Source organism: Danio rerio, chromosome 20, assembly GCF_049306965.1.
Source record: "Danio rerio strain Tuebingen ecotype United States chromosome 20, GRCz12tu, whole genome shotgun sequence".
Classification (NCBI taxonomy): Eukaryota; Metazoa; Chordata; class Actinopteri; order Cypriniformes; family Danionidae; genus Danio; species Danio rerio.
The window spans coordinates 31182191-31209947 of record NC_133195.1 but is presented as its reverse complement, the minus strand read 5'-3'; the positions used below and the strand labels follow the sequence as shown (position 1 = coordinate 31209947).

General features: G+C 35.8%; 1 protein-coding gene and 1 long non-coding RNA gene across 6 annotated transcripts in view; one reads left to right on the top strand and one right to left on the bottom strand.

Annotated features, from left to right (window-relative positions):
• dpf3 (double PHD fingers 3) overlaps positions 1–27757 on the bottom strand; it is a 74927-nt gene that overhangs the window by 33252 nt on the left and 13918 nt on the right. For all 5 annotated transcript variants that reach the window (XM_005160743.6, XM_009294764.5, XM_005160744.6 and 2 more), the window contains exons 2-5: positions 19688–19848; positions 13925–14032; positions 6271–6404; positions 135–230 (exon numbers count right to left, since the gene is read on the bottom strand). In XM_005160743.6, coding sequence (XP_005160800.1) covers positions 135–230; positions 6271–6404; positions 13925–14032; positions 19688–19848 — 499 coding nt within the window. The remainder of the gene's footprint in view (positions 1–134; positions 231–6270; positions 6405–13924; positions 14033–19687; positions 19849–27757) is intronic.
• Positions 19738–26781, top strand: LOC141379282 (uncharacterized). The gene is made up of 3 exons (XR_012395805.1): positions 19738–19866; positions 20224–20458; positions 25202–26781. It is a non-coding gene; the product is annotated as an uncharacterized lncRNA (long non-coding RNA).

The window sequence follows — 27757 nt, the reverse complement described above, 5'->3', positions numbered from 1 at the left end:
CTTTCATGATTTATTTCTCTCTCAGGTGTCAGTCGGCCTTGTCTCAGTCTAGATCTGTCTCTTTTTCTTGCTCTTGCTTCCCTTTTTTCCATCACAGCATCTGCAGACTTTGATGAGTCATGCTCATCACTCACCCTGCCTTTGTTTCGATGCTTCCTCTTTGGTGTGTCCACTTCAAAATCCTCATCATCATGAAAACCGTCCCCATTTTCGTCTGCTTCCAACACCCGCTGCAGAGAAACGAGTTTGGATAAGCAATTAGATGACAAAGATCAATAGACTGCACAAGAGAAGACAATAGTCCACATTTCCAGAGAGAGAGAGAAAGAGAGAGAGAGTTATTGCTGTATGGATAAGGTCAATGTTTTGCTCTCATAGCAGAGCAAAAACATAGCAGAACTTAAGAGATAGTTAGCTTTGGTTCTCCATTCTGACTTTAAGCAGGCTACATCATTATGCCAGTAGGTGGTGAAGAGTATCATTATGAGTGAGTCACTAGCTGGGTTTCCAACATCCTATGTAATGTGCATTTTGAAGTATCGCATGAAAAATATAAAATTTTAAATAAACATCCCTTAATTCAGTTTGCACAAAAAAATAAATAAATAAATCGGACGTATCATAAATTACACCAAAGAGCTTAGAATCACCAAGAGGCGACACTCAATAGAACGTTCCATAGCAACAGCAGCTGTCGTTTGGATCTTATTGCTGTCGCGATGACAAGCAGCTTTGTTTTTTATTTATTAATTTATTTAAAAAGCACAAAAAAGACAACAATACAACACTTACTATCACAATCATCTGCACTTTTAATTTGTAGTTTGTAGTTTATTTTACAGACTTGTAATATGCTGTCGTTCTATTGGAGTTTTCATTCCAAAATGGCGACCGCGCCATCTATTGGCTGTTTCCCAAAACGCACTCGAGTGTCGCCTCTTGGTGATTCTAAGCTCTTTGATTACACTTAGTGACTAATCTCCATTATGCTTGCTCTGTTTACTTTTGGTTACTGGGTTACCAATACTACAGTCAGTCGCTCTAAAAACAACATGGAAATGCACCTAATTCGCATTTGGGATTAGGCAACCCCTTTTACACAGTAATAGCGGTAAATATCCAGAAAATTTCCGGAATGACTTTACTGGTAAGTTAAAAAAAAGCGCTGTTCACACAGGCAGGGACATTCCAGAATTTTTCCAGAAAAAAAACGTCACACATCCATTCCTAAATACTTGTAAATTCGGACATCATTAACTGAGCTCTAAACAGCCTTGCTTGTATTTGTAAAGATAGAAGAGGTCTAGAAGATAGAAAGATAGAAAATGTGCTCATTTAGCAAGGTGAGCGAATAATTCACTTTAATGAGTGAATTGCTGATACAGTATATACGTTTTACAGATTGTTCAAATGAACTGATTCATTCAGGAACAAAACACCAAAATGAGTAATTCTTTTAGTCAAAAATACCAATTGATTCCATAACAAAACCAACTAGCTGGTTATATTCGTGATGAATTATTGATTCAGTCGACTTATTAAAAACATATTGTTTAAAGATGATAATTTAATCAGAGACACAACCTACACATATTGGTCTGAAACAAAACAGTGTTTTGTTTATGTGGAAGGCAAAAGAACAGACAAAACTGGGCCTAACCCTTTTTTGGAAGAACAACATGTGGGAAATTCATTGATATTGGTTACAATAATAATTTTTTTTTTCAAAGTCATAAAAGTTTTAAAATCTTGTAATAACATCCCAGAAGTACTCCTGGTTTTTCCCAATGAGTAATTCAATGAGTACCATATAAAGGGTTAAAATGTAACCTAATATTAATTTGTTAATTAAACTTTTTTACGAAGACAAGGTGACACTTGATATTAATGATATTTGGGAACTATTACTAGTGTGCTAATGAGTAGATACATATCAGTGAAGTGCACAACGTAGAAGACATCCTGCAGTTTGTTTTCTGTGGAGTCTAGTGGTCTTGCCCTCATACTGCGGTATTGTTTGCCAGAAGGTAGGAAAGAAAACAGCTTGCGGCTGGGGTGGATGGGGTCTCGGATGATGGATTGAGTCTTATAACGACAGTGAATGGTGGATATCACTGATTGATGATAGACCGCATCTTATAATGCTCTGTGCCATCGCCTCAAACTTCTCTAAAGCATATCTGTCTGTAAAATACAGTAGAGCAGCTAGCGAAGAAGCTTTCTATGGTGATAAAACTTGATTACACTGATTACAGAATTTTTTTTCACAAAACAGCAAAATCAGTCATCAATCCTTATTAGTTTGTCATTACCAATGTCTTTTAGCAGTAATTAACCTGTTATTTAGTTATTTGCCAGTTATCAATATATTAAAAACAAAATATTTTATACCTATTACTATACCTGTTATTATTCACTAAATATTACATATACATTTTCATCTTCTGGAGAGTTTTATTTGATTTTACCTATTTATTTAGAACAGAAAAATCATAAACAAAACACTTCTTTAAACAAAATACGGAGCGGGATGAAGCACAAGCTTATTATTTTCCCCAACCCATTAATACACACATCATTTGTTTATTACTTTAACTTATTTCTTTTTTTACTTATCTCTTCTTTTTACATGAGACATATAAGCTTTACATAAAACAAATTTTATCATTTTGGCATCTTTGACATATTTCAATGTTTGATTCCATTTGTACATTTACGTTTTATAACATAGACCCCAAAAATACATAATATTGCAAACGGCTATTGACATTTTATCATACCTTTCTCAGTTTATTCTTTTTCAAATACCTCTATTCATCATTATATTATTTTAATAATGTATATTTATTAGGGATGTAACGGTATTGTAAATACCGTCATACCGCAATATTAATTTTTTTCGATATTACCGAAGTCGCATGACTCTGTAAAACTATAGGTCTTCTGAGAAAATTTGCTCAGGCGAATGAAGCGAACGGGAGGTAGCGAAAACTACTATTCCCATCAGCCCATGCTTGACCATCATCCCTTGCGGTCTGTTGTCGCTACAGATCCAGTAATGCGGAAATGGAGTGTGCTGCTAGAAGCGGGGATGAAAAGAGCTGGAAAACTCTAAGGCCCCGTTTACACTAATGCGTTTTAGTTTGAAAACGCATAAGTTTTGCTACGGTTACGCCAACCGTCCACACTACATTGGAGTTCTCAAGCGCCGAAAACGGAGCGTTTCGAAAACGCTGGAGAGGCCGTTTTCATTCTGAAACGCTGCTGCTCCGTCTCAGTGTGGATGATGGAAAACGGAGACATCTGAAAACGGAGGCGAGGCTGCAGACGTTTGCCTCTCTGATTGGGGCTTTTCCTGAATATTAAGTAGCCTAACACGCACAGTTCAGTCCTGCATTCTCTCCGTGTAAGTTCAGACTTCGCAAGTTTGATCAAGGCTGCAGTCTCTTCTTCTCAGTTTGATATGGAAAACAGACTATACCGAGGACACGGGTAAATCTTCAAAGGGAACAGTGTACTTTATAACTTCATTCACATCATCCTGGCTACGTTGTTTCACTTTCTCAACAATAAAATGTAAACATGATTTAAGGAACTGCCTATTTTCATTTTAATATTAGCAACTTAGACAGCAGACATGTTGAGGCGTCGTGCTGCATAAGATGAGCGTCATCTTCACTGTGTGGATATTTATAACAAAACGGAGCCGATAACAACTGCCTCCTTTCAATTTCAGTGAAAATACGAAACACAGCCTCTCTTTTGCTGAGTATCAGTTTTAAGAATCGATAATGGCCATTTTAAAAGTATAACATACAATAAGTTTATACATTATAGGAAATAAAGGGAAGCGATCAGTCAATATACAGAATGTACGTGGTTACATTAATCATTAACTTATCTTTGCGCTCTGCCAAAACACGTTACCTGAGAACAAGTAATAGATTCCAATGACCAAAGTCAGGGAATATGTCGTTAGATAAAGACAACAAGATAAATGAAATATCCCGTTTAATAAATATAGTGAGATTAGATCCAGCGGGAGATGCTTGATGAGAAGTCCGACTAGCAGAGCTCTCATCTGTGTAGATGGGCTGAGTGTGATTAAATGTTGAATGTCATGAGTTTTCAACAATACTAAATTGAAACTTTATTTTTTTACATGGTTTAATAATTTTTTGTTATTAAAATTGAAATTCCTGTTTCAAAGCTTACAGATAGATGGCTAATTTGTATGTCATTGACACTTTTGGCACTTTTTTGGAGTATTTTCATAAGTTTTGTTTTTTCCTGTAAATGATTCAATAAATACCGTACCGTGAAATTCTGATACCGTTACATCCCTAATATTTATACAACTTTTTAAATTGATTAATATACGGACATTGTTTGAAAATCTGTTCCAGACTGTTCCATAATTTCACACCACATACAGACATATACAATTTTCAACCTCCTAAGATTTTGTTCTTCTCTCAGAATATATCCCCCTTGTCTTTCTTCAAAAAACAGTTTTATGCATTTCGAAAGTAATTTATTCCTAGATTGAAACATAAATTGTGCTATTTTAAATTTAACCAAGGCATTGAACTTAAATCTTCAATAAAAAAAAATTAAAACAAATATATATATATATATAAAGTGAGGAGTAAATAAAACTTATTTACTCCTCAAATACTATATATATATATATATATATATATATATATATATATATATATATATATATATATATATATATATATAGTATTTGAGGAGTAAATAAGTTTTGTAAATAAGGATTTGTTTTGTAAATTTGTTTTGTAAATAAGGATCGTAAATTAGATCCTACAAATTTCAACACAGTAACTCATATACAGTATGGCAATATAGGTTTATGTAATACATACAATGAATTATTGCCCAGGATAATCTTGCTTCATACACTATTGCTATAGCTTTTACCAATTTTGATTCCACCTTATTTATTTGCTGTTTCCAACTAATGTTATGATGCAATACAACACCAATAGAATACTCTTTTTATAACTTCATTATTAATTTTTAAATCTATATAATGATTCATTTTTATTTTCCCACATCACAAAGCCTTTGTTTTAATTTAATGACAACGTAATGTTTATGTCAAACCACAATTTCAATTAATAAATTTCTGTTTTAATTAACTCCACAAGTTTTGGTAAATCATCCTCAGAACAAAAGATACTTGTATCCTCCGCAAAAAAAGCTTACTTAACTCTGATATCTTACACATATCATTAATGTAAATTAATAAACAATAAACAATATTGGACCTCAAACTGATTTTCGTAGTATGCCACAATTTACATTTAGATATGAAGATTTATGGTTGCAAATTTCAACTAACTGTTGCCTATTTTTTCAAATAACTGCTTATCCAATCCAAGGCTACTCCTCAAATTCCATACCTTTCTAAGTTATTTACTAATTTATTATGATTTATTGTATCAAATGCCTTCTTAAGATAAAAAAAATCCAACTACCTTCTCCTTTTTGTCTCTCTTAGTATTAATTTCCTCAATAAGTTAATGCTAGAGATGTTAATCAATTTTTCCTGAAACCATATTGCTCATCAGCTAAAATGGTATGCGCTTCTATGAAATTATTAAGTCTGTTAACAAAGAGTTTTTCCAAAATTTGTGAAAACCGAGATAGTATAGAAACTAGCCTAATTTGTAATATAGTTTATCTCCAGATTTATAAAGTGGAATTATCTTAGAAATTTTCCTTTTATTTGGAAATTTACCAGATTGGAAAGATCTATGACAAATATAGGTTAATGGTTCTACAATGTCTTCAATCACTTTCTTAATTATATTATTATCAGTAAAATTGATATGAATTATATTCATTTTAGTTTAATTGGACATAATGATAAAATTGATAATTAATTTTATCATTTTAAATATAAAAGCTATTTATTTCCACTTATAATGTCCTTAATCTTTGAGAATAGAAAGTGGTGTTGTCTGTTTGCTAAACTTTTCAAAAGCGTAAATGAAAAAGCAATTTTGAATTAGCAAATTTGCTATGTCTGAATGAGTAAAGATGTGGTCTAAGAGAAGCAGCAATAAATCACTGATAGAAGTTTAAATATCTAGAGCTGAATGTAATCCAAGTCCTGTAATGCACAAAGTGTTTTGACAGGAACTGACATCAGTGTTTACAGACAGCTGTGGAATATAAAAGAACAGCAGTCTGACTGGAAGGCATGCAGACTATGGTGTATTACAAATCTCAATGTGCTACCTGAATTTCCAGAAGTGTCTCTTCCTCTTTAGCGTTATTGTTCCTCTTGTCCAAGATCCCGTCTCCTCGTAGCAGTGCTTCAAGGGCCGTGGCCTCTGTCTGCGGGGCTTCTCTCTTGGCCATCAGCTCAGCCTCTAAAGACAGACAGAGAAAGGAGGAAAATCAAAACCTCTGCTAATTTCAACCTGTCCTCCATGAACAGTTGGGTCCAAAATAGGGCTGCACAATATATCATAAAATTATCATTATCACATTATAATAGTATAAATGTACTGCAGATTTGTGTTTTTGTTATGCATACATTTATTTTATGCATTGGTTGTTTATCTCAATTTGACCGAGCAGATGTGGTTTTTACTATTTTTATCCCCACCATGCTATTGGCTGGAGTGGCTCAAAAGTGAAGCCAGTACCGAAAATAAACACTAATGGTGAAAATGACAACAGCCAGTGAGAGTCAGAAAATTTGCTAAGGTTTTCACTCATATATAGTGTTTTAAACACTAAATGTTTGCATTAAAATAAAATTAAATAAATAATTAATTTAAAAGTCAATGCCAATAGCCTGGTGGTACTGTGCGTCGACATACAGGTCGAACACAGAAGTGCTCACGGCAACCTCAGTTCAATTCCCAACTCAAGGTTATTTGCCAATCCTTCCCTTCTCTCTGCTCCCAATGGTCTCCTGTCTGAAATCTCCACTGTCCAATGTCATAATAAAGGTGAAAACCCCTAAAATATAATTATATATATTTTACTAAAGCATAGCTAATAAAAATAGCATTTTTTATCTAGTGATATGTTAATCTCGATATCACAATACCTAACAACAATATCGCATGTAACATATCTTTCCAGTATGGTGCACCTCTATTCCAAAACACTAAGAGCATTTCCTAAAATGCTTAAATTAGCGTTATTTTGTAGTATAATAAAATGCTATGCTTACAAAATACATGATTTGCATACAAAAAGTGAGGTAAAAAGAGAAAACTTAAAGGGCTAGATTTACAAACAGCTTGCTCCAGTGCAAACCGTTTAAGAAAAGTGCTGATACGGTTAAACCTGACCTTATTGCTTATGCATTTGTAGGAGTTTCCTGATCAGATAGAAATTGTATGGCAAGTAAGTATTTAAATAAGTATGCAAAACAATTAGCTAAAATTTGTGCTCCTCGAATTACGGGCATTATTTAACAGATAAAAAGCATGTCTTAAATGTAGTGCTTGAAATTATTGTTGCCAAGAAGAGGCACTGCAGAAGAACAGAGAGCATGTAGTGTATTTTTTCCACACTTATAAATTTATTTGAAATGCCAGAGGAACATCCGAACACACTGTTTGCCAAGCCATGGTATCTTTATTTGCCATAGAACAAAATTACCATCCATTCATATTCGTTATCGATTAACTTGCAGTAAGAGAAGCCTGGACACGTTTTGCTTATTTGCCACTATGCTAATTTGCGATGCACTGATTGTGCATTGGTCGATATGTAAATGAGATGTTACATCTGTGTTCTTTAATTTGTCTGTAAATTATCTGCAAAAATTTCCAGGCCTATCTGCACTGTTTAGGAATTAGACTCATGTACAATGTTTAGTAAATCTGGACCATAATATACTTTGTAAAAAGGTAAATGAATTTCATATTTTGGATGTTTAAATAGAAAGTACAGTTGTGCCTGTTAAATTAAACCTCTGAAAGGACTTTTTTAAAGGCAAATTTACTCTGCATATATATATATGTGTGTATTTGCCAGAATCAGTTTAGGTAGCTCTCTCTTGGACGCAGCAGCCATCAATATGTTTGTACAGGATGGCTAGCTTTTCAAGCCTCATTAAAGGTGAAAAGCTCCAGGTGCTAAAGATGAAATATAGGATATGTGTGTATACTGTATATGAGGGGAAAGGCACAAGGCAAATAATCTTAGGATGTGTTCCATTTCACTCCCTAGTTTTTATGATGTAGAACGTTGTCTCATGCTATAGAGCACAAACAAGGACTTGCATCCATTAAACATTGGGTCACACATGACAGATCCACTCATGACACAACTGCAAGGTCAAGTTTACCAACACTAGAGTATGTGCATTATGAATCTACTTACTGGATTTACACAGCTGGTAAAAAAAAAAAAATGTACAGTGTCCTTATGAAATACAGACAATTTCAAGCAGAACAGATTATGTGCATATTTAATAATTACAGCTTGGCATAAAATATAATTGTTAGACATAAGCAGATATTCAATAGTTTAATATATTTTGATAATGAACATGCAGAATGTTTGTTTTTAAAACTTTAAGAGTGCTTTTTATACTCAAGAGTGTTGTATTGGCAGTGGTTGTTCATCACAGCACCAAACGTTTGAAAAATTAATAAGGGATTTATTTTCAAACCTACATTTTCACATGTTAATCTGGTTTGCGACATAGATTCTGAGACTATTTATAGGTCTGTTGTTCATTAACTACGTACAGTAAGGTTCCATTTTTTTAACATCAACAAATCTTTGCTGAATAAAACAAATGGCAAATATTTAAAGTATAGAGTAAAATACCCTTTTTTGTATGTTTGCAACAATGCCAAACAAGCACACGGAAAAGAATTTTAAAGACAAATCTTGAATCTTTACTTTTGCACTTGTCTTCTGATGACCTGAGAGATTTAGAAAAATTATTTCAGACAAACGAATATAAATACAGGGTATGTACACTCACTGGCCACTTTTTCAGGTATAACTGTCCAACTGCTCATAACGCAAATTTTTAATCAGCCAATCACATGGTACTTTAAACGTGGCGTGCTTGTTGGTGCCAGACGGGCTGGTCTGAGCATTTCAGAAACTGCTGATCCATTGGGATTTTTATGGACCACCACCTCTATGGTTTATAGACAATGGTCTGAAAAAAATATCCGATGAGTGGCAGTTCTGTGGGCAAAAATACCTTATTGATGCCAGAGGTCAGAGGAGAATGGCCATACTGGTTCCAGCTGATAGAAGGGCAACAGTAAGGCCCAATCCTAATTTTATTTTTTACAACCGAGGGTTAAGGGGAAGGGCTTAAAAATTTACCCCTAAGAATTGGGACAGCACTACAGCACCTGCACATGTCATCATATGTCCTCGCGATCTCTTGCTTCATATGAGATCAGATGATAGTGACTACTGTAGTGATTCCAGTTGTTTCATTTTTTTGGTATTTATCTTCAGGAAATCACTGAAGGCATATATCATGTCATCATAACGATCTAATGTGGCAATAAGATCATAACTGTACTGTGGATTTTCACAGTGGCCATATTAATAAATGTAAACACACCAAAAACAACATGAACATTATAGCAGACACTGTAAAAAGCTCATTCTCAGCCACTAGACTTTTCTGACAGGGTATTCCAGTGTTATCGAGTGTCAGAATGTTGTGGGACAGCTGTACAGGAGTTATTTTTAGGGATTATAGATTGCGAATAGATCACGAAATTTATCGGTTTTTATTTTAGCGTTTTTTTTTTTTAAAGCATGATGGTAAAACACGAGCGCGGTTATGAATATATTAAAACTTGTTTGTTTGTTATAAAAGATTCGTAATAATGACAAAAAATTCTAATTAGTGGATCTCCTTACTTCCGGGTGCAGCTGTGGCTAGTATATTCTGGGAAATTTTTCCTACCCCTTAGAAGGGGTGTATACCCCTTGCCCTTAGCCCTACGCCTTCAAGCTAAAGAGAATTGGGACACCACTACCCCTTCATGGGCTACAGCAGCAGAAGACCACACCATGTGCCACTCCTGTCAGCTAAGAACAGGAAACTGAGGCTACAATTCGCACAGGCCAAAACTGGACAGTAATAGATTAAGATAACGTTGCCTGGTCTGATGAGTCTTGATTTCTGCTGTAACATTCAGATGGTAGGGTCAGAATTTGGCGTCAACAATATGAAAGCATGGATCCATCCTGCCTTGTGTACACGGTTCAGGCTGGTTGTGCTGTAATAGTGTGGGGTGTAATAGTGAATTTTCTTGGCACACTTTGGGCCAATTAGCATCTTGTCAGAGCCTACGTAAGTATTGTTGATGACCATGTCCATCCCTTTATGACCACAGTGTACCCATCTTCTGATGGCTACTTCCAGCAGGACAACATGCCATGTCATAAAGCGTGAATCATCTCAGACTGGTTTCTTGGACATGACAATGAGTTCACTGTACTTAAATGGCATCCACAATCACCAGATCTCAATCCAAAAGAGCACCTTTGGAATAAGGTTGAACAGGAGATTCGTATCATGGATGTATAGCCTGCAGCATAAATCTGCAGCAACATCGTGATGCTATCATGTTAATATGGACCAAAATCTCTGAGGAATATTTTCAGTACCTTGTTGAATATATGCCATGAAGGGTTAAGGCAGTTCTGAAGGCAAAAAAAGGTCCAACTCTGTACTAGTAAGGTGTACCTTATAAAGTGGCCAGTGAGTGTATATATCTCCATCCTTTAGTTGTTGATGCAGTGCAGTCTGGGAATGTTTCAGTGAAACTGTTTTGAATCAATGTAGACAGTTTTAAAATGGCTGACTATAGAAAAAAAGTACACTTACTAGTGAACAAGGAAGTATACTGAAACACACCCTTCGATCCCTTCGATCCGTCACCACATTTGAATTCCTTTCAATAATATGCATCTTTGGAGTTGAAGTGCTCTTACCAGCAGTGTGGCCATATAATGTGTTTGCAGTTACATTTGTTTACTCATTTCTTTTAACCTCCCAAATGTGTTGTTACACGATTGAAAATGTTTGCATGAATCTCTGTCCTTGTCTTTATTCTCTTTGTGTCTGATTGAGTCGAGACACACTCTTCCCCTGGGAGTGGAGCTGAAAATAGCGCAGACTGCCAGTCAGGGGCTGATTGCAGTCACCCATCCCCCGTTTGCAGACGCCAATCACGAACAACAGGCTAAGGGAGCTTGATGTCTACAGACACAAATCATAAGGTCTTAATCATCGCAGTATAATACAGCACTGCAATATTTATGCATGCCATTAAATCATGACATTGGCACTGACTGGAAAGAGTCGGCACTGCTTTTAATTAAGAATTTAGCAAGAAGTCCGTTTTAAATGGCTATTGTAGAGCATAATGAATATATCGGTTTCCAGAAATGCAGCTGTTTGGTGTTGTCGTAGTTGCTTGATTATGTAGCAGACAAAATAGCCTGATTGAATCACTTTATTGAATTAGAGACTGTTCTACATGCCACATTTGCTGTGGAGAAAAAGGCTGAATGTCAAGATTTACGTTGGAATCACACTTGCTTGCTTGGTTGCTTGTCGTTACAAACCAGACTTGGATGGGATACTGGACACCAAACCTGTTTACAGTGGCTGAGCACCCAGAAATGTACAACGCAAACACTTTTCAGGCAGGAAACGTAGGAAAGATGTCCTGCTGTAACAGACCAGAATTATGCCTGGCTATAGTGTAAATATTACAATTCCAGGACTCTGGAAAACACATAACTTAAACAGATAGGTCATTCAAAAATGAGAATTATGTCATTATTTACTTTTCCCATGTTTGTTCCAAACCTGTTTGATTTACATCAGCCTGTGCAACATGGGATGTAGTGTATCACTTTTCTTGGGCATTTACATATTGAAAGTGTTAGTCTTGACAACTGCACAAACTACACACAAGTTTGGAGTCAGAAAGTTTTTTTTTTTTGTCCTTTCCTTAAAGATGCTCTATATTGAGCAAATGTTACTAAAGAAATGTAAAAAAAAAAGTTAAATATTAAACGATACAACTAAATCTAATCAAGTATATTAGGATTATTTTTGAATGATTATGTGACAATCAAGACTAATGAAGTAAAGGGTGGCTAATCTTGCCATTAAATAAATGGAAACATTTAGATTACATTTACATTTAGAACTTTAAAAATCATTCAGAGGTAGGAACCGGGGGACATGCAACAACTTTAATCATAAAGGTAAACACAAAACAAAAGTTTCCATCTGGAGCTCCTTTACGAGACTTGACACTTGTAAACACTTGCTCCATTGGGCTTGTGGCTCTCAGCACCGCCCAAGCTGACCAATCACAGAGCTTGCGCTACGCGTCGTTGCGACGTGTGGTTACATTTTTTGAGAGGTGTGTCAGCCATGGCAAAGGCTATGCGACTGCGCGAAGGCTGTGCCAGACCATACGTATGTGTTTGACACAAAAGTATAAATTAGCCTTTAGGAGGTTTGCTGAAGGTGTAGTTGATGTGCAGTGAGGGGTTTGTGTCTTTAATAAACTTTTGGAATTTGTTGGATATATTGGTTGTAATATATGAAAAAAGGATCGACTTTTTGACTGTGACACCCATCATACAGAGCTTAAATCAGAATCTGCACTATTTATTTAGAGGATGTTGAATAAAAAAAAAAACTTCTATCTAGGAACAAAGCATTGAGTGTAAAATCATAAGTCTGATTTTCATTTTTTTGTGAGAAGCTAACACGTATGGGGAATAAATATCCCAAATCTGACTCTGTAAATGAACACTTCTCAAAAGTATTTTTTTAAAAGCAAGGTTTGACAATAAGCATGGCCTAATATGCGTGCAAATGTGATCTTAGAATCAAGAAGCAGCAAGACTGACAAAACTAATTGTTCACAGGAGCAAAATAAAGCAGGTGATTACCGGATGAGAGGATGATGATGTGCCCGACTGTTCAAAAGCATGCGCGCTCCCTTTTACTTGCGCGAAGCAACAGTGCCAAAAGGAAACGCAACTGCTTTTATCGGTTCTCTTTGAAATAGACTGGACAAAAAGCTATGCTTGTGCACCCACAGTCCTGCTGCTTTCAAGAGCTCAAGACACCATCAGCTCACCCAAAAAAAAGAGTTGGAAAATGTTGACAAAAATCCAATTGCGCGTCCCTTTTATATTCAACAGGGTCCAAATAAAATAATAAAAGGTAATTTCTGATGTATTTAAGTTATTACAATCCTTTTTTTGTTGATTTTTCTAGTATAACTACCTATTTAAATGACTATATCCTGAAATATATTAGCATGAAATCAAATTAATCACCATGGAAAAGAATTTTGGTCATACCGCCCACCTCTACTGAACGGTCTGAATTTGTCAGGAGAACATTCATGCTACTCAAGGTGTTTTTTTATTTTGTTTTCTCCTGATATCTGCATTACTGGAAACCACTCTCCTTGAGGCTTAAATCACTTTTATTCACATGTTTTTGTTGAACTCGTGCTGGCTGAGGTCCAATTGAAGGTCAGAGGTTCTTATATTGCTTTACTGCTATAGTGTTGCCAGGGACAGCTAAGAAAATAATAGAGTGGCCCTCTTGTTGACACAGACAGGCCTTTATTCGCCTTTATCAAGTTCCTCAAGCCCTTCTACAGCCCCCCATCAGACCTACATTCTAATGCTGCATGGCCAAATGATTAAAGGGGCCCGATCAGGGCACACAGACACAGAGAAGCATAACGAGACCCAGATGGGCCGGTTCTGCAGCCTCTCTATGACCTCAGAGCAAAGAAGCAAGGACGGAGAAGGAAAAGTGAAGCAAAAAAAAGCTGCAACGCAAATGTTAGCAAGAGAAAAATGACACAATTAGCTGCAATGGTGATCTCACCGAGTCTGAGTTCACAAAGACGGAGCTGAGGGTCAAGAGGTGTGTGAAGTCGCCTCTTCTTCCTCCAACAACGCGCTGGGTAGGTGTACATCTGACCTGCTGCCATCCCTGCAAAAACAAATACAGCAGAATGCTTTGAATAGGCTTCCAAATTAATTCGAAATTACCTAAAGTTTAGCTTAAATTTGGTCAGGCTCAGCCTTCTAATACTGCTTGTCAAGGTTAAAATTATTGAGATGGGCAATCAAATCAAAAAAGGTATAGAAAAGCATGTATCAGTTCAATGTTGAAATAAAAGCAAGGTAAGATTGAAGTAGTGAAATGGTAATAATCTCTTTTTTCAAATTTCATTGTTTTAAATTAGAAATTAGGGAAATTAAAAATCTAGATTAATTGAACATTTCGATTATAATTAATGAACCATTATTTATTTGTTTAATTTATTTTTTTGCCCTCAGAGTTCACTGACAGGTTTTGTACAGTAAATATGCTCACATAATACAAGTGAGAGATTTCTGAATGAATTATGCATTACTTGATTTTAAAATCAAGTATATCAATGTATATCATATTAATTATATTTTAAACAGTGCATTTCTTGCATATTCTGTAAACAAATATTTTAATGTAAATAATAATTGTTATGTCTTGGAAAATATCCTGTCTCAAGGCATCTCTGGTGCAGCTTCCAATCATCGTCAATATAGTGCAAAGTAAGGCTCAAGAATGAGTCCATCGTCTTTCTTGATCAGAAATCAGATTTGCCTGCAAAGTGGCAGCAGAAGTGTAAATCAGCCTCAGCATTAGCATAGCGGGGTCACAATACTCCACACTTGGAAGGGAAAGTAATTGAAGAAACTGACCTGGAAAAATTAGATAGATTCTAGACCATTTCGATGGATGTAAACAATAACAATGGTCCTTACGTATTTCCAGTTTTACAATTTTAATGTCTATTGCTTCCGAGAATGCAAAAATGTCTACATATTGATAAATAATGTTATGATGGCTGTTTTAATGTGAAGGTATGATTAAATTGCCTCTTGTTACACTTATGAAATACGACAACAAGCAGGAAATGTTCATGGGCCAATGACATCACCAAATTGAAATGGTCTATAGGTTCTGAATGTCGATTTCGATTACTTTTCGATTAATTGCCCAGCCATATTAAAATATAATATTTTTTTAATGTGATTTTTGTGTATTTCCTAAATTAAAGTCAATGCGACAACACAAGAAATGCTTTGTGTTTTTGCAATATTATTTAAACCAATAACAAACTCTGATTTAAAGGGATAGTTCACCCAGAGTTGCACACTTTTTGTATTTACACACTAACAAAATAAAAAAATTAAAAAAAAAAACAAACAATACTATTAAAGTAAGCGGTTAAACTTTTTCAGCATTCTTCATTATATCTTATGTGTTCAACAGAAGAAAGAAACTCAAACAGGTTTGGGAACAAGTAAAAAGAGAATAAATGATAATAGAATGTTTGTTTTTTTGGGTGAAATACTTATTTAAAGTATATTAAAATCAGAAAAAAGACTGATACAGGACTATGTACTTAATGTCTTTAAATATAGGATGAAGAAACTACAACCCCACACATGAATGTGAATGATAATCAAATGATGACGCAAAACCAATAAAGTAAAGCAAAACTAGTCATATTAGGTTAATAGCTGTATTTATAGAAGCTATATATTTCAAGTGTATTTTATAAGTGTATCTATTTCCTTATGGAAAAAATTGAGTTTATGGGTATTATTGCTCCTACAGTAGTTTATTCGTAGGATTGCATCACCATACTCATTTGACTAACAACGTGAGAAGAATATTTTCTGCTGGCACATATTATGGCCCACTCATCAACAGTTAGTAAACTGTCTTCCAAACTAATACATTCTATTATTTATGTGAAGCCACATAATATTTTTCTCCCTGATAGAAAACTGGTCTGGTCTGGTCCAGTAAGGGCTGTAATTGAAAATACTGGCGTCAAAGGTTTTCATAGGTCATTCTCTCTTATTGGCCCATGCCACAAAATCTGTACGGTTACACAGATAGGAGGCACATGGTCCCAGTTATGCATTCATCCAGTGTCCTAATGGTAAAATGGAGGAATTGAGCAAGAGAGATCTCAGAATAAAAAAAACATCCAATAAACACTGGTTTACCACAAAGTGTAGGGTGTGGCTATAGAGCTTTTAGTTGCAAGGCGCTGACTCTATTTGTGTCCGGTTCTCAGCAGGCATATTGTTCACTTTGGCAGCTATATGTCTACATATTGGCTGTTTTGGTCGGACAATATGCAAAGGAATGCTGTGGAAAGACTACAGACAGAATCCCAATGCATTCTTCTGCCTCATTACATTGAATAGTTCATTGCATTGTCTAACAGATAACAAGTGGAAACCTATAATCTCCATAACAGTTGTAGGCTGCATACACAGTCATCAACACATGTTTTATTTGCGCTTTATGTGTCAACTGCTGTAAAACCAGATGCGTTATCCATAAATCATGCTGTAATTTTAAGCGGAATTTAAAATGGAGGTTTAGATGGATGTGTAATGTGCCAACTGAACCAAAGTTTAAATGAACCAAATGCCTGCGGTGAGACGAAAAAAAAATTAGGAATGACTGGATGTTTGGCAGTTGTAAACATTTGGTTAGATGACAGCATCTTAAGATGGAAGCACCATACAAAACCCGAGATGCAATGTAAAGCTCATTTAACATGTTAACACATATAAATATTGCTGATTCATGTTAGCACATCCCACCTCTTCATTTATAGTTAACTGTACAAAAATCACCCTCAATCACCATATAATCTCAAATTAACGCAACTTCTGTAAAATTAACCATTCAAAATGTTTTTGCACAGCAACAGGCCAAAAACTCATTATTCAGTGACAGTCCTATACTGTCTGTTTAGCTGTCAAATCAAGCAATACTGTTACCAGATTCAGACGTTAAATTCATAAATGTGCCTGATATTTAAAAGATTGACTTCATTTAACAAAACAGACATAAAAATAATGATTTATTCACTTGCACAATAATCAAATTAAACTTTTAGTCAGTTATGGCTTCAGATTGACTACTGAAACATGTATATGATTTATTTATTTAAAGTCGTTGCAAAATTGCGGATTTCACTAAATTTAAGTAAACAAGTTACCAAAAACTAAATAGTAATAATGTTGTTTTCGAATGAACCTGTAAAGGGGCAGTATGTAAATTTCGTTGCTGGAGGGCAGGTATTTACAACAAACATAGGCATAGTTTGATGACGTCGTGACTGTAAAAGAATATGGAATCATGAGAGTTTTGCTCTTTATTACATCTTATAGTACTCTTGTAGAAATCACGTTCATGAATGAGCTAGAGTATTCAAAACTTATTATCATGATAGTATGAAGCGGAGTATAAGGCTGGAAGCTGTCAGTTCTTAAAATGGCTTGTTTTAAACATTTTTCAAAACATTTGGTATAATGTATAAGTCAGCAAAATATGTTACACTGTTTTTTTTGGATATTGTAATGGAAAAAATCTTACATATTGTGCCTTTCAATTACATTTTTAACATTAAAATATTATGTTAACACTGGAACAACCAGAAGTCTAAAACTACTAGAATTATTTTAGCGCTCGTTCTGACCATTCTCATTTAAGACGTCATATTATCGCATCATATTTACATTTAAGGCTTCTATTAAGATGTTAAATTTAAGCTTTGAATGTCTGTCATCATATTTAATTAAGTCATCACCCTAAAATTATGATCTTTTTGATAATACAGCCAATAAAATTATAGTTAGGCTATCGCTCGTGAATGTCCACACCTCACTTTTTTTCACTTTCTAAAGCAAGGGAGAAGGCTTTTTCGCAGCACTGAATATGCTGTTTTGAAATATTTATCGGAAGTACAGTTATGTTTTTGCCAACAGAAAGTATATTTAAAGTCACTGGGAAAAGTAGCAGATAGTGATGGGAAGTTCGGATCATTTTACTGACTTGGATCTTTGAGTCTTGTTCATTAAGATGAACGAATCTTTTTTCGAGTCATTTCGTTCATTTGGTTCAATTTGCCAAAATATTATTGAAAGGTTATGAATTGCTTCCAAACACATCTTCAACTAGCCCCAAATGGTTGATTGCACGACAAATAAGTCATAAATAGAATACTATAAGAAGGAGAAAATAATAATTCAATGTTTACCTGCTCTTTTGTCTATGAAGGCATTTTTGTCTCTTTGCTCAGCTCACCTCTTCATGTCTTCAAATGTCACAGTCACATATAATTTTAAACAATGCACAGTCTAAGCCGATAGGAGCCATGATCGTTCGTTCATCACGTGACAGAATGACTCAAACCCGAGGACTCGACAGATGAACGGTTTAATTCTTTTTCTGGCTCTAAACGCGTATGATTGGCCCGTGAAGAACGAGTGACTCAGACCCAATAGAGGACTCGAGAGATGAACGGTTCAATTCTTTTTCCGGCTCTAAACGGGTATGATTGACCCGTGATGAACGAGTGACTCAGACCCGATAGAGGACTCGAGAGATGAACGGATCAATTCTTTTTCCGGCTCTAAACGCGTATGATTGGCCTGTGATGAACGAGCGACTCAGACTCGATAGAGGACTCGAGTGATGAAAGGATCAAAACTTTTTCCAGCTCTAAACGCATATGATTGGCTCAAGATGAAAGAGTGACTCAGATCTGATAGAGGACTCGAGAGGTGAGCAGACTAATTCTTTTTCCGGCTCTAAACGCATATGATTAGCTTCTGCCAATGTGATGAAGACTTGAAATTAACGATACTACCTGCACAAATGTGCGCACGCGTGGATGAACGAATCACTCCCTGAGAGGACTCGTAGTTCCCGAGTCATATTGAAGATTTGTTTAAAATGAACGAATCGTTCATGAACGACCCATCACTAGTAGCAGACACCAAAATGCATGTGGTCATTTTGACCACTGTGCTAGTTCTAGGGTTGTCACAATACTGGAATTCGGTACCAATTGATAATGAAATTTAAAAAATGTCCAAATACCGCTGACATTTGAGCAGTACAGAGTTCTTTCTTAAACAATGTTGATTTGCCGTTATGTTCATGTGATCAACCAGAAATGACTGTGATTGGCTGTGAAGCTCATTAGTTCACCGAACTCACCGCCGTTTACTAAGTGTAAACACAGATACAGGGACATTGGACAGTTTTAAAGCCGCGATTTATCAGCTGATCGCTCGTATGTCAGCGTATAGACAAGCCAGCTGATCGACACGACTTTCAAACACGCTAGTGTCCCTGTATCTGTAGTTACACTCAGTAAAGATCGGTTAGTTCGGTGAACTAATGACATTCATGACCAATCACAGTAATTTCTGTTGAGCACGTAAACACAATAGCAAATCAGTGCTGTTTAACAACATGCTCAGTACCGCTCAAATGTCAGCGAGAAATTAACATTTTTAAAACTAGTATCAATTGGTACCGAATTCCAGTATCGTTACAACCCTACCTAGTTCTAGGTAGAAATAATCTTAGCTCTTTTGTGTTTTGTAATTTTAATTAAATAACAACGTTAGAAAGAAATATACACATATTAGTAAAAGTCAGGGAATTCTAGATGTGTGTGTTTTATTTTAACATAGTTATTATATTGAAAAAATTAATAACAATCAAAGTGACTGTTTCGATAGTTCTAATGTTAAGTTAAATTAGAGATTGTGCTACCTGGCCCCCGGTGTCGCTTCTCCATCCAGATGTAACAGTTGTTCTGCGCTACGCCTGTCTGAGAGTCCAGAAAGGGCATGCGGACGCTGCGCTCTGCACACAAGCGGGCATTGTAGCTGCGACAGTGCTCAATGGCCTCCCTGTAGAACTGGTCCCCGAGCCTGAGGAAGACACATTTGGTAAGGAATCCTGTTTTTTCATAGTCTAATTTATTAAAACCATATAATGATGGATCCTGAAAAACAAATTTTGAAAAGTGCCAGCTTCGACTACTAAGTACTAGTACCCAAAAGCGACAGTACATGTTAAGCTTTCACACATTAGTCAGACTATTGAGCCGTTTTAAAGACCCTGTTTTGTTGAGTAATACCACTGTACATCAATATGACTTCAAAGCAAGCTAGTGTTTTGCATATTAAGCCTCTGGGTCATGCTTTCTCTTCACATTTCAGTTTCCCACAGACTGTCTGAGAATTCTGCTGCACTTTTGGTTATATTAGAAATGCTTTCATTTTCATCCATGCGATTCCTTATAGGCACTGAAAAGGCATGAAGACGCAAATTCCATACTGCAAGACTGAAGAGACACTGGAGCTGAGCCAGCCTACACCGCTTCTCTCCCTGTTTCGATTAGATCACTCTTCTCTGGACCAGAGAATACACAGATATGTGAGGAATGCTGGGCTGGACAAAGAGGAGTTCTCCAACCCAGCACAGTGACACAAAGAGCCTCAGTGTTTGGAAGGAGCAGGAGAGAAAAAGAGCAGGCAGGTATGAAAAGCAAAAAGTTTGGGAGAGACAAATGAGACTGCCAACATTCGATAGGCTCCGAAGGAAGGTTTGGAAATCTTCAATCAAATGTATCTGGTTTTACATTTGGAAATGTTACTGTTCTGAAATGTGCATAAATAAGGACAAAAACAACTGGTTATAACCCTCATGTTGTTATAAACTCATATGACTTCCTTTCTTCTGTGCAAAACAAAAGAAGACATTTGGAAAAAACAACTTTCAGTGTCCACACAATGAAAGTCAATAGGGTTCAGTGTTGTTTTGGAATAGGGCTGTCACGATATCAGATTCACAACACGATTATCCTGGCTAAAATTCACAAAAACAATCATTGTGCTATCACCGGCAATCATCTTTAACTTTGCTTATTTTGTGTTTGCTTTTTAAGGCAGATGAATCAAACTGAAAACATGAGTGTAGGGAGACATACAGAGAGAGAGTTTGTAACAATGACTTACAAAAGAACTTATTGTTGATCAGCGTTTCCTGCAGACTAGGGTGTCTAACATCCTGTTTATTTTACATAATTCAAAAAACTCTCAGACTGCAAAGCTTTTTATTTGGTAGCGTCTCGCTTTTGTCTGTCACAGGGTTGAAAATTCCGCCAGAATGAACAGGAATGCCACACAAATTTAAGATGACGGGGCACAAAATGTCCCAACACAATTACACTAAACAATGACTACTTTTACATGGACATCAGTAATCGAATTGTTTGCCTTAATCTGAAAAAGACAATAATATGATTAAGGTGTTTACATAAGTTGCTTTTTGAATGTTCCTTTCATGATCCCGTTTTACAAGTTATAGCATATAATTCGATTAATGTCATTGTGTCACCACGCTATCCACATTCCTCTGGAGTTTCATGTAATTTTGGGTGTTTCATTTATCATTTTTTAACTTTAACTGCAGTTTGGCACTTTTGCTTTTATTTAGGAACATTTCTTTCATGCCCCCCTGACAAATAAAAGATTGAATGCGAGTATGAACTGCTGGAAGAGTGTTGTTTTAGTGGAATTTGATACCGCACAATGTATGGGGAAAAAACCTTCGCATTTCATGATGCAGGTGTCTGTGGTCTTTCGCTGACTTGGTAAGTGCACAGAATAGTGTCAAACAGTTGTGTTTGTATAGACTATCCTGTCGCAAAATGGGGCGAAAGTCCTACACAATGGTAATAGTTTGATTAAGGTGTTTACATGCCTGTACAGCCCTTCAATAATGTGACTAAAATCGGCACTCTACAACGTAATTTGATTCCTGTTTAGTTTGATTATGACCTTAATCGAGTTAAATGAATCAAATATCGCTGTTTACATGGTAGACTCTTAATCAGACTACTGTCTTAATTGTATTAAAACCGTATTATTGATGTCCATGTAAATGTATTCAATCTGGTGTTTTTAAAAGAGAAACCTCAAGCAAATTCATAACACAATTCCTGATCATTTTGTTCTTATAACTGTTATGCGTCAGTGTCAAACCTAGCTAAAATGTTGCTGTTTCCTAATTCCTATACTGTCACAAGTATTTAACCAAAGCTGTCAATTTGCCCAGTATGGATTTATATATCATTAGAAAAACATTTCTATTTCCTTTTTATATGGTAGGTAGGTGTCTGAAATGGAGAGCAGGGGCATGGTTTGTGTAACATATCAAATCCGGTTATTATGTGTCCAAAGTCTCTTCTGATACTCTTAGTCATTGGAATTAGTTTCTGGTTCAAACATAGAGCTCAAATGATTCAATATTGTCACTTGCCATTGTGTTGCATTAGAAAAAGAATTCAGTATTTTTAATCTTTCACCAAAAGTAGGGGTGTAACGATACACCAAAGGCACGGTTCGGTTCGGTTAACGGTTTTGGAGCCACGGTTCGGTTCGGTACGGTTCGGTTTCTGTTTGCTGTGGGGTTAGGGTTGATGTCATGTTAACAGCATTGATAAGGGACAATTCACTTAATAACAAGAACATCTTAACTTTTTTTTTATTAACTTTGTCATCGCATTTTTAATACAGTCAGGATACCCGAGTAAACAACTAGAATTAAATAGATACCTCCAATATAGACTAGTCATAAAAAAAATATTATCTTTAGTGCAGCCATCTTAACTAAGTAAACTAAAATTAAATAAATAACTGCAGTGTAGACTAGTGAAAGATCTTCTTCAAAAACACCATAATATCCACATTCTCCGATGAGAGGCTTGATCTCTGTGCAGACACAGACGCTCATTTTTGATTATATGGTTTCATTTAGATAGATAGGTTTCCGTTTAAATTAATGAAAAATATACATATAATGTGTTTGTAAAGTGTTTTTACATGACATATTCACCAGTAAAATACATTGCGGTTGTGTCTGAAACTAATGTTAGGGTTGTAGCCGGCTGTATGTTTGCCTCCCGATCTCTCTCTCCCGCTCCCTCTATGCCGGTCATTTATGTAGGTCCGCCTTCACGACAGCTGATGCCTGTCATTTCTGTAGGCCCGCCTTTTTGACAGCTGATTGGTCAGGAGACCGATCTATCATCATTTGGCGATGCAGCGCGGGAATGTATAAAGCATGTCAGGAAGAGCGGGAGAGAGAGCGCTTTTTCCTTTGATCTCGTTTTTCGTGTATTTTTCTGACATGATTATGATTTTCGTTGTTTTTGCTTAACTTTCGTTTGGGTAAAATTATTTTGCATTACTTTTGCCCACTTTAAGAAATTTTGTGAGGTTTGTACATTTTTATTTCAATTGATTTGTATATTATTTTTTAGCTCCGACAATATAGCTGTATCTCCTCAAGTTCAGTCTTAGTGTAAGGTGGATAGGGAAAATGTCATACGATTTCCATTTTGCAAACACGTAGAAAATGTATCGTTAAAGACATCAGGTAAGAGGTGAAGGTCATCTTTGTTTATTTTATTCAGTATAGGGAAGAATGCGTCGCACGGCGCTGAAGACCTTTTTTTCTTTTCATTAGTTTTTAGCGAGGTAAGGGGTTATTCATGAGTTAGAATTGTTTTGTTATATTTATTTCTTTTGTTTGTCTTCACTATCATCCCCTTGCTCGAGTTTAACTAATTTTTGTTTGATACTTTTGTTTGAATTTGTTACTTTATTATATTATTTTTATTAGTGTAAATATTTCTCTTTTTTTGTATATTTGGGCATTATTCTGGTTTTACTTTTGTACATTAAATCACTCTTGTTGGCAGTTCTGTTGCTTACACCCTCACATTGTGAAATTACCACACTTTTTAAATGTTTTTCCTTACAAGTAAGGCTTTGTCTACGACACAAATTCTATTCCTGTACTCAACTGGAAAATACAAAATGTTTCCACACAGATGACTTAAATGTGTCTTGGGGATCTGCAATCTCAGTACTATGTGAAGCAGCCATCCTGCGTCCAGTAGTAACGAGTGTGATGCTTACTCAAGTCACATGACATAACATGCACTAAAATAGTAACTTTAGAATATAATATTTAGAACAAATCCTCATCATTACTAAAACAATTTAATCAAATATGATAATAAAGATGTGTTTAAATTGGTTCAATTAGTTAGAGACAAGTGACGTCAACCTCAACAATGGGCAGCAGGGGGCGTGAGAGTACCGCGGTACGCCACAAGAGTTTCGCGATACGTATCGTGGTTGGTGTATCGCGATATTTCGGTTCGGTTTTTAATATCGTTACACCCCTAACCAAAAGCCATTTACTCACCCTCAAATTTCTATTAAACACAAAAGAGTATGTTTTGCAAAATTAGCAAATTTGCGTTTCTGTGTAAAGTTTGCATGTTTTCACTGCGTTCGCGTGGGTTTCCCTTCGGTTGTGAGTCACCTACCCTCAGCTGAATTGGGTAGGCTAAATTGTCCGTTGTGTGTGTGTGTGTGTGTGTGTGTGTGTGTGTGTGTGGATGTGTGTGTGTGTGTGTCTGGATAAGTTGGCAGTTCATTCCGTTGTGGTAACCCCAGATTAATAAAGGGACTAAGCTGACGAGAAAATGAATGAATGAATGAACAATAGCAATGGACATCCATAAAAAAAATAGTGCTTTTTTTTCCCAATATTCCTCAGAACAACTGAAACAGCTTTGGAACAAGTAGAGGGTAAATAAATGATGACAGAATTTAGCTTTTTTAGGATGAACTATCCCTTTAAAGCGTATAGAAACCCTTGTTATTAGCAACACTGGATACCGTTAAGTTAACTGCAGCCTGCAACTTGATGCACTTATTCCTCAATGTATTGTCAGTAGGCCTGTCATAATAATCAATATATCAACTTATCGCACAACACATGGAGGACATTACCTCAATCATTTTTGGTGATGCAATATATACACAACCTGATACATAAAGTTAACTCAAACAGTTTGAGGAAAACTGTTGCGGTAATCCATTTAAGTTTTGAAACAAAATGATTGGAATACTGTAAACTAAATGGCTGTATAAAGTGTCATATACACATATTATTTTTATTATAATTTTTAATTATAATAAAAAAAAGATAAATAAATTATAATTAATTTAATAAAATAATTTATTTTTATTAAATTTTAGAGTATTAGTAACTTTTCAATTTCAAGTTCAGTCAGCAATTCGCTATGAATTAAAAAAATGAGGTCCTAATAACTATATAGCTACAAAAATGGTTTTGTATTGTTTCTAGTATTAGAGTTAACACAAAAAAATGTAAGTCATTTATTCTTTTTCTTTTCAGCTTAGTCCCTTTCCCTGGGGTCGCCACAGCAGAATGAACCACCAACATTTCCAGCATATGTTTACGCAGCGGCTGCCCTTTCAGCCACAACCCATCACTGGGAACCACCCATACACTCTCATTCACACACATACACTATGAATAATTTTAGCTTGACCAATTCCCCTGTACCGCATGTGTTTGGACCTGTGGGGGAAACCAGAGCACCCAAGAGAACATGCAAAATCAGAAATGCCAACTGACCCAGCCGAGGCTCAAACTAGCGACCTTCTTGCTGTGAGTTGACATGCGCCACCACATTTCCTTAATATAATCCATTCATGAGTTACGATAACTTTTTTCATTGAGTCAAAGTAACCTTTTAAAAAATTAGTTATACTAACTTATTTCATATAGTGATTCCTACTTTTTACTCTGCACTTTTTTTAACCTTAACACTTTTCTTCTAATTATTAAATGGTTAAAATGACTTAAATTAAATTAAATATTCCTAAGATTAAAATATTAAGTGTTCTTTGGAAGAGTGTACTTGCATTGTGATGTTATTATATTGTCATTCTGGCATATAATGAGTGGAATAAAATGGTCTTAAAGTGACAATAATATTGTTTAATCGCAATATATTTTGGTGCAACATATCGTAAAACAACAAAAAAATATATCGTGACAGGCCAAATTGTCAGCAGCCACAGGTAATACATTTGTTTTGCCTGATTATGCTTTTCTGTCTCATAAAGTCTGCTGTTAACTTGCAAGTGTGCTATTGATGTGCTTTTTATACAAATCTACAAGCACCACAGTTTGAGCTAAACAATCTTAGCTAAATTAACAGCAAATTTTCATTTTTGTGGTGAGCAATCCCTTTTAGAACCTTAATTGTAATGCCTTAAATCTTACAAATCCCAGAAAGCGTCCAAATTAGGACTGGGCTGTTGAACAATATTATATCGAATTGCAATAAAATGTACATCAATAACAATAGCTACGTTTCCATCTAAAAATTCTAATTAACTTAATGTGCAAAACTGGATTATCGCATAAAAGACGTGCGAATAAAGCAACTTTTCCATCTAACGAGTAAAAGCGAACAAAATCATCACTTCCTGATTAACTGGCGGCAAATAACAACTGTAAAAATGGAATTTACTGAGGTAGGATAAGCTGCGTGAATCTTTTCTTCATTTAATAAATGGCTTGCGCCTCAGAAAAGGCAATCCTGACATGCAGTGAAAGCGCGGTGGCGTTTAAATGCGTCAGACACAGAATAAAAAGTTTATCCAACTCAGTTATGCGCAAATGTTTTTTCTGTGTATTTTTAAAAAATTATGCACATCTTGGCGTTTCCATGAACCGTTTTTTTTATGCGCATACAAATAGGTAGATGGAAACATAGCTATTGATAAGCTCTGGATGTTTTTACTCTATATTGATCTAAGAACCAATCACACAGCAGAAATGTACAACAATGGGAACCTACAAGTGTGTTGATATTAGATATGTACAGAACTTTCAGCCACCGAAAATTTATCGGTCGAAAATATGTTATGCCATTTAATAGACCCTTTCATTTTTGTGGCTTCAGTCATTGTTGGGGTACTCATTCAAATCTTGAAGCATAAACAACTTATATGAATATATATATATATATATATATATATATATATATATATATATATATATATACATATCATTCAATATGGAAAATAATTTTTGGGATTGCATTTTTGCCATATCGCTCCAAATTTCTTCTTTCCACCACTTTACTGCCCCTCCAGTGCTTCTTTCTTGGGCTTCCTGTGAGCATGATTTCCTTGTAATAATGAAATGCCTGTGCTATCAGCTGAGACTGCAGGAGTCATTATGTAAGTTGCAGTGACAGAAGCCCACATTAGAGCGCCCACGACCAGCACCAGAGCCACTATCACCATAATCATCAACATGCTCCGCTGGACTAAACGACCCTGATGGCTCTCGACTCAAGTTCCCTCTCAAGAGTCGATCTATAACTACTTTTCAGCACCTTAAACAAAACCATAACAGCCCCAAGAGATGACAAGTGCTTCTACCAATGAGCGGCTGATGATGATGGTTCCTATCAGCACCATCTTAAAGAAAGAGCTTTTGTGAGGACACCATGTTTCATACAGCCTCCCCCATTGAAAACCTCTACTATAAACATACCATGTGTCAGCGGCCTCCTGTATTACACTTGAGGCAAGGGCTCTGGTCAACAGACTGGAGCGGTTATGTAAACAGTTGGACTGGCATGTTGGAAGACACGTATTCTCTCTGCCACCACCTCCCCAGAGGAGCGAGTGTCTTGAATGTCGTTAAGATCTCCACTCGTTTAATGCCGATTCGTTACGGGCCATGAAGAGTAGAAGGGATGTTTATTGAGTCTCTTAGAGTATTTTGTTTTTGACCATTTTTAAAAGCATGAAGAAAGTGTAGATGTTTTACATGTATATGGTCAGGGAAGAGAAATGTGATTTAAATGTCATTTATTGAAATGGGTATTTATTTGAAGCTAGCCGTTTTACAATCTATGTGAGCTCT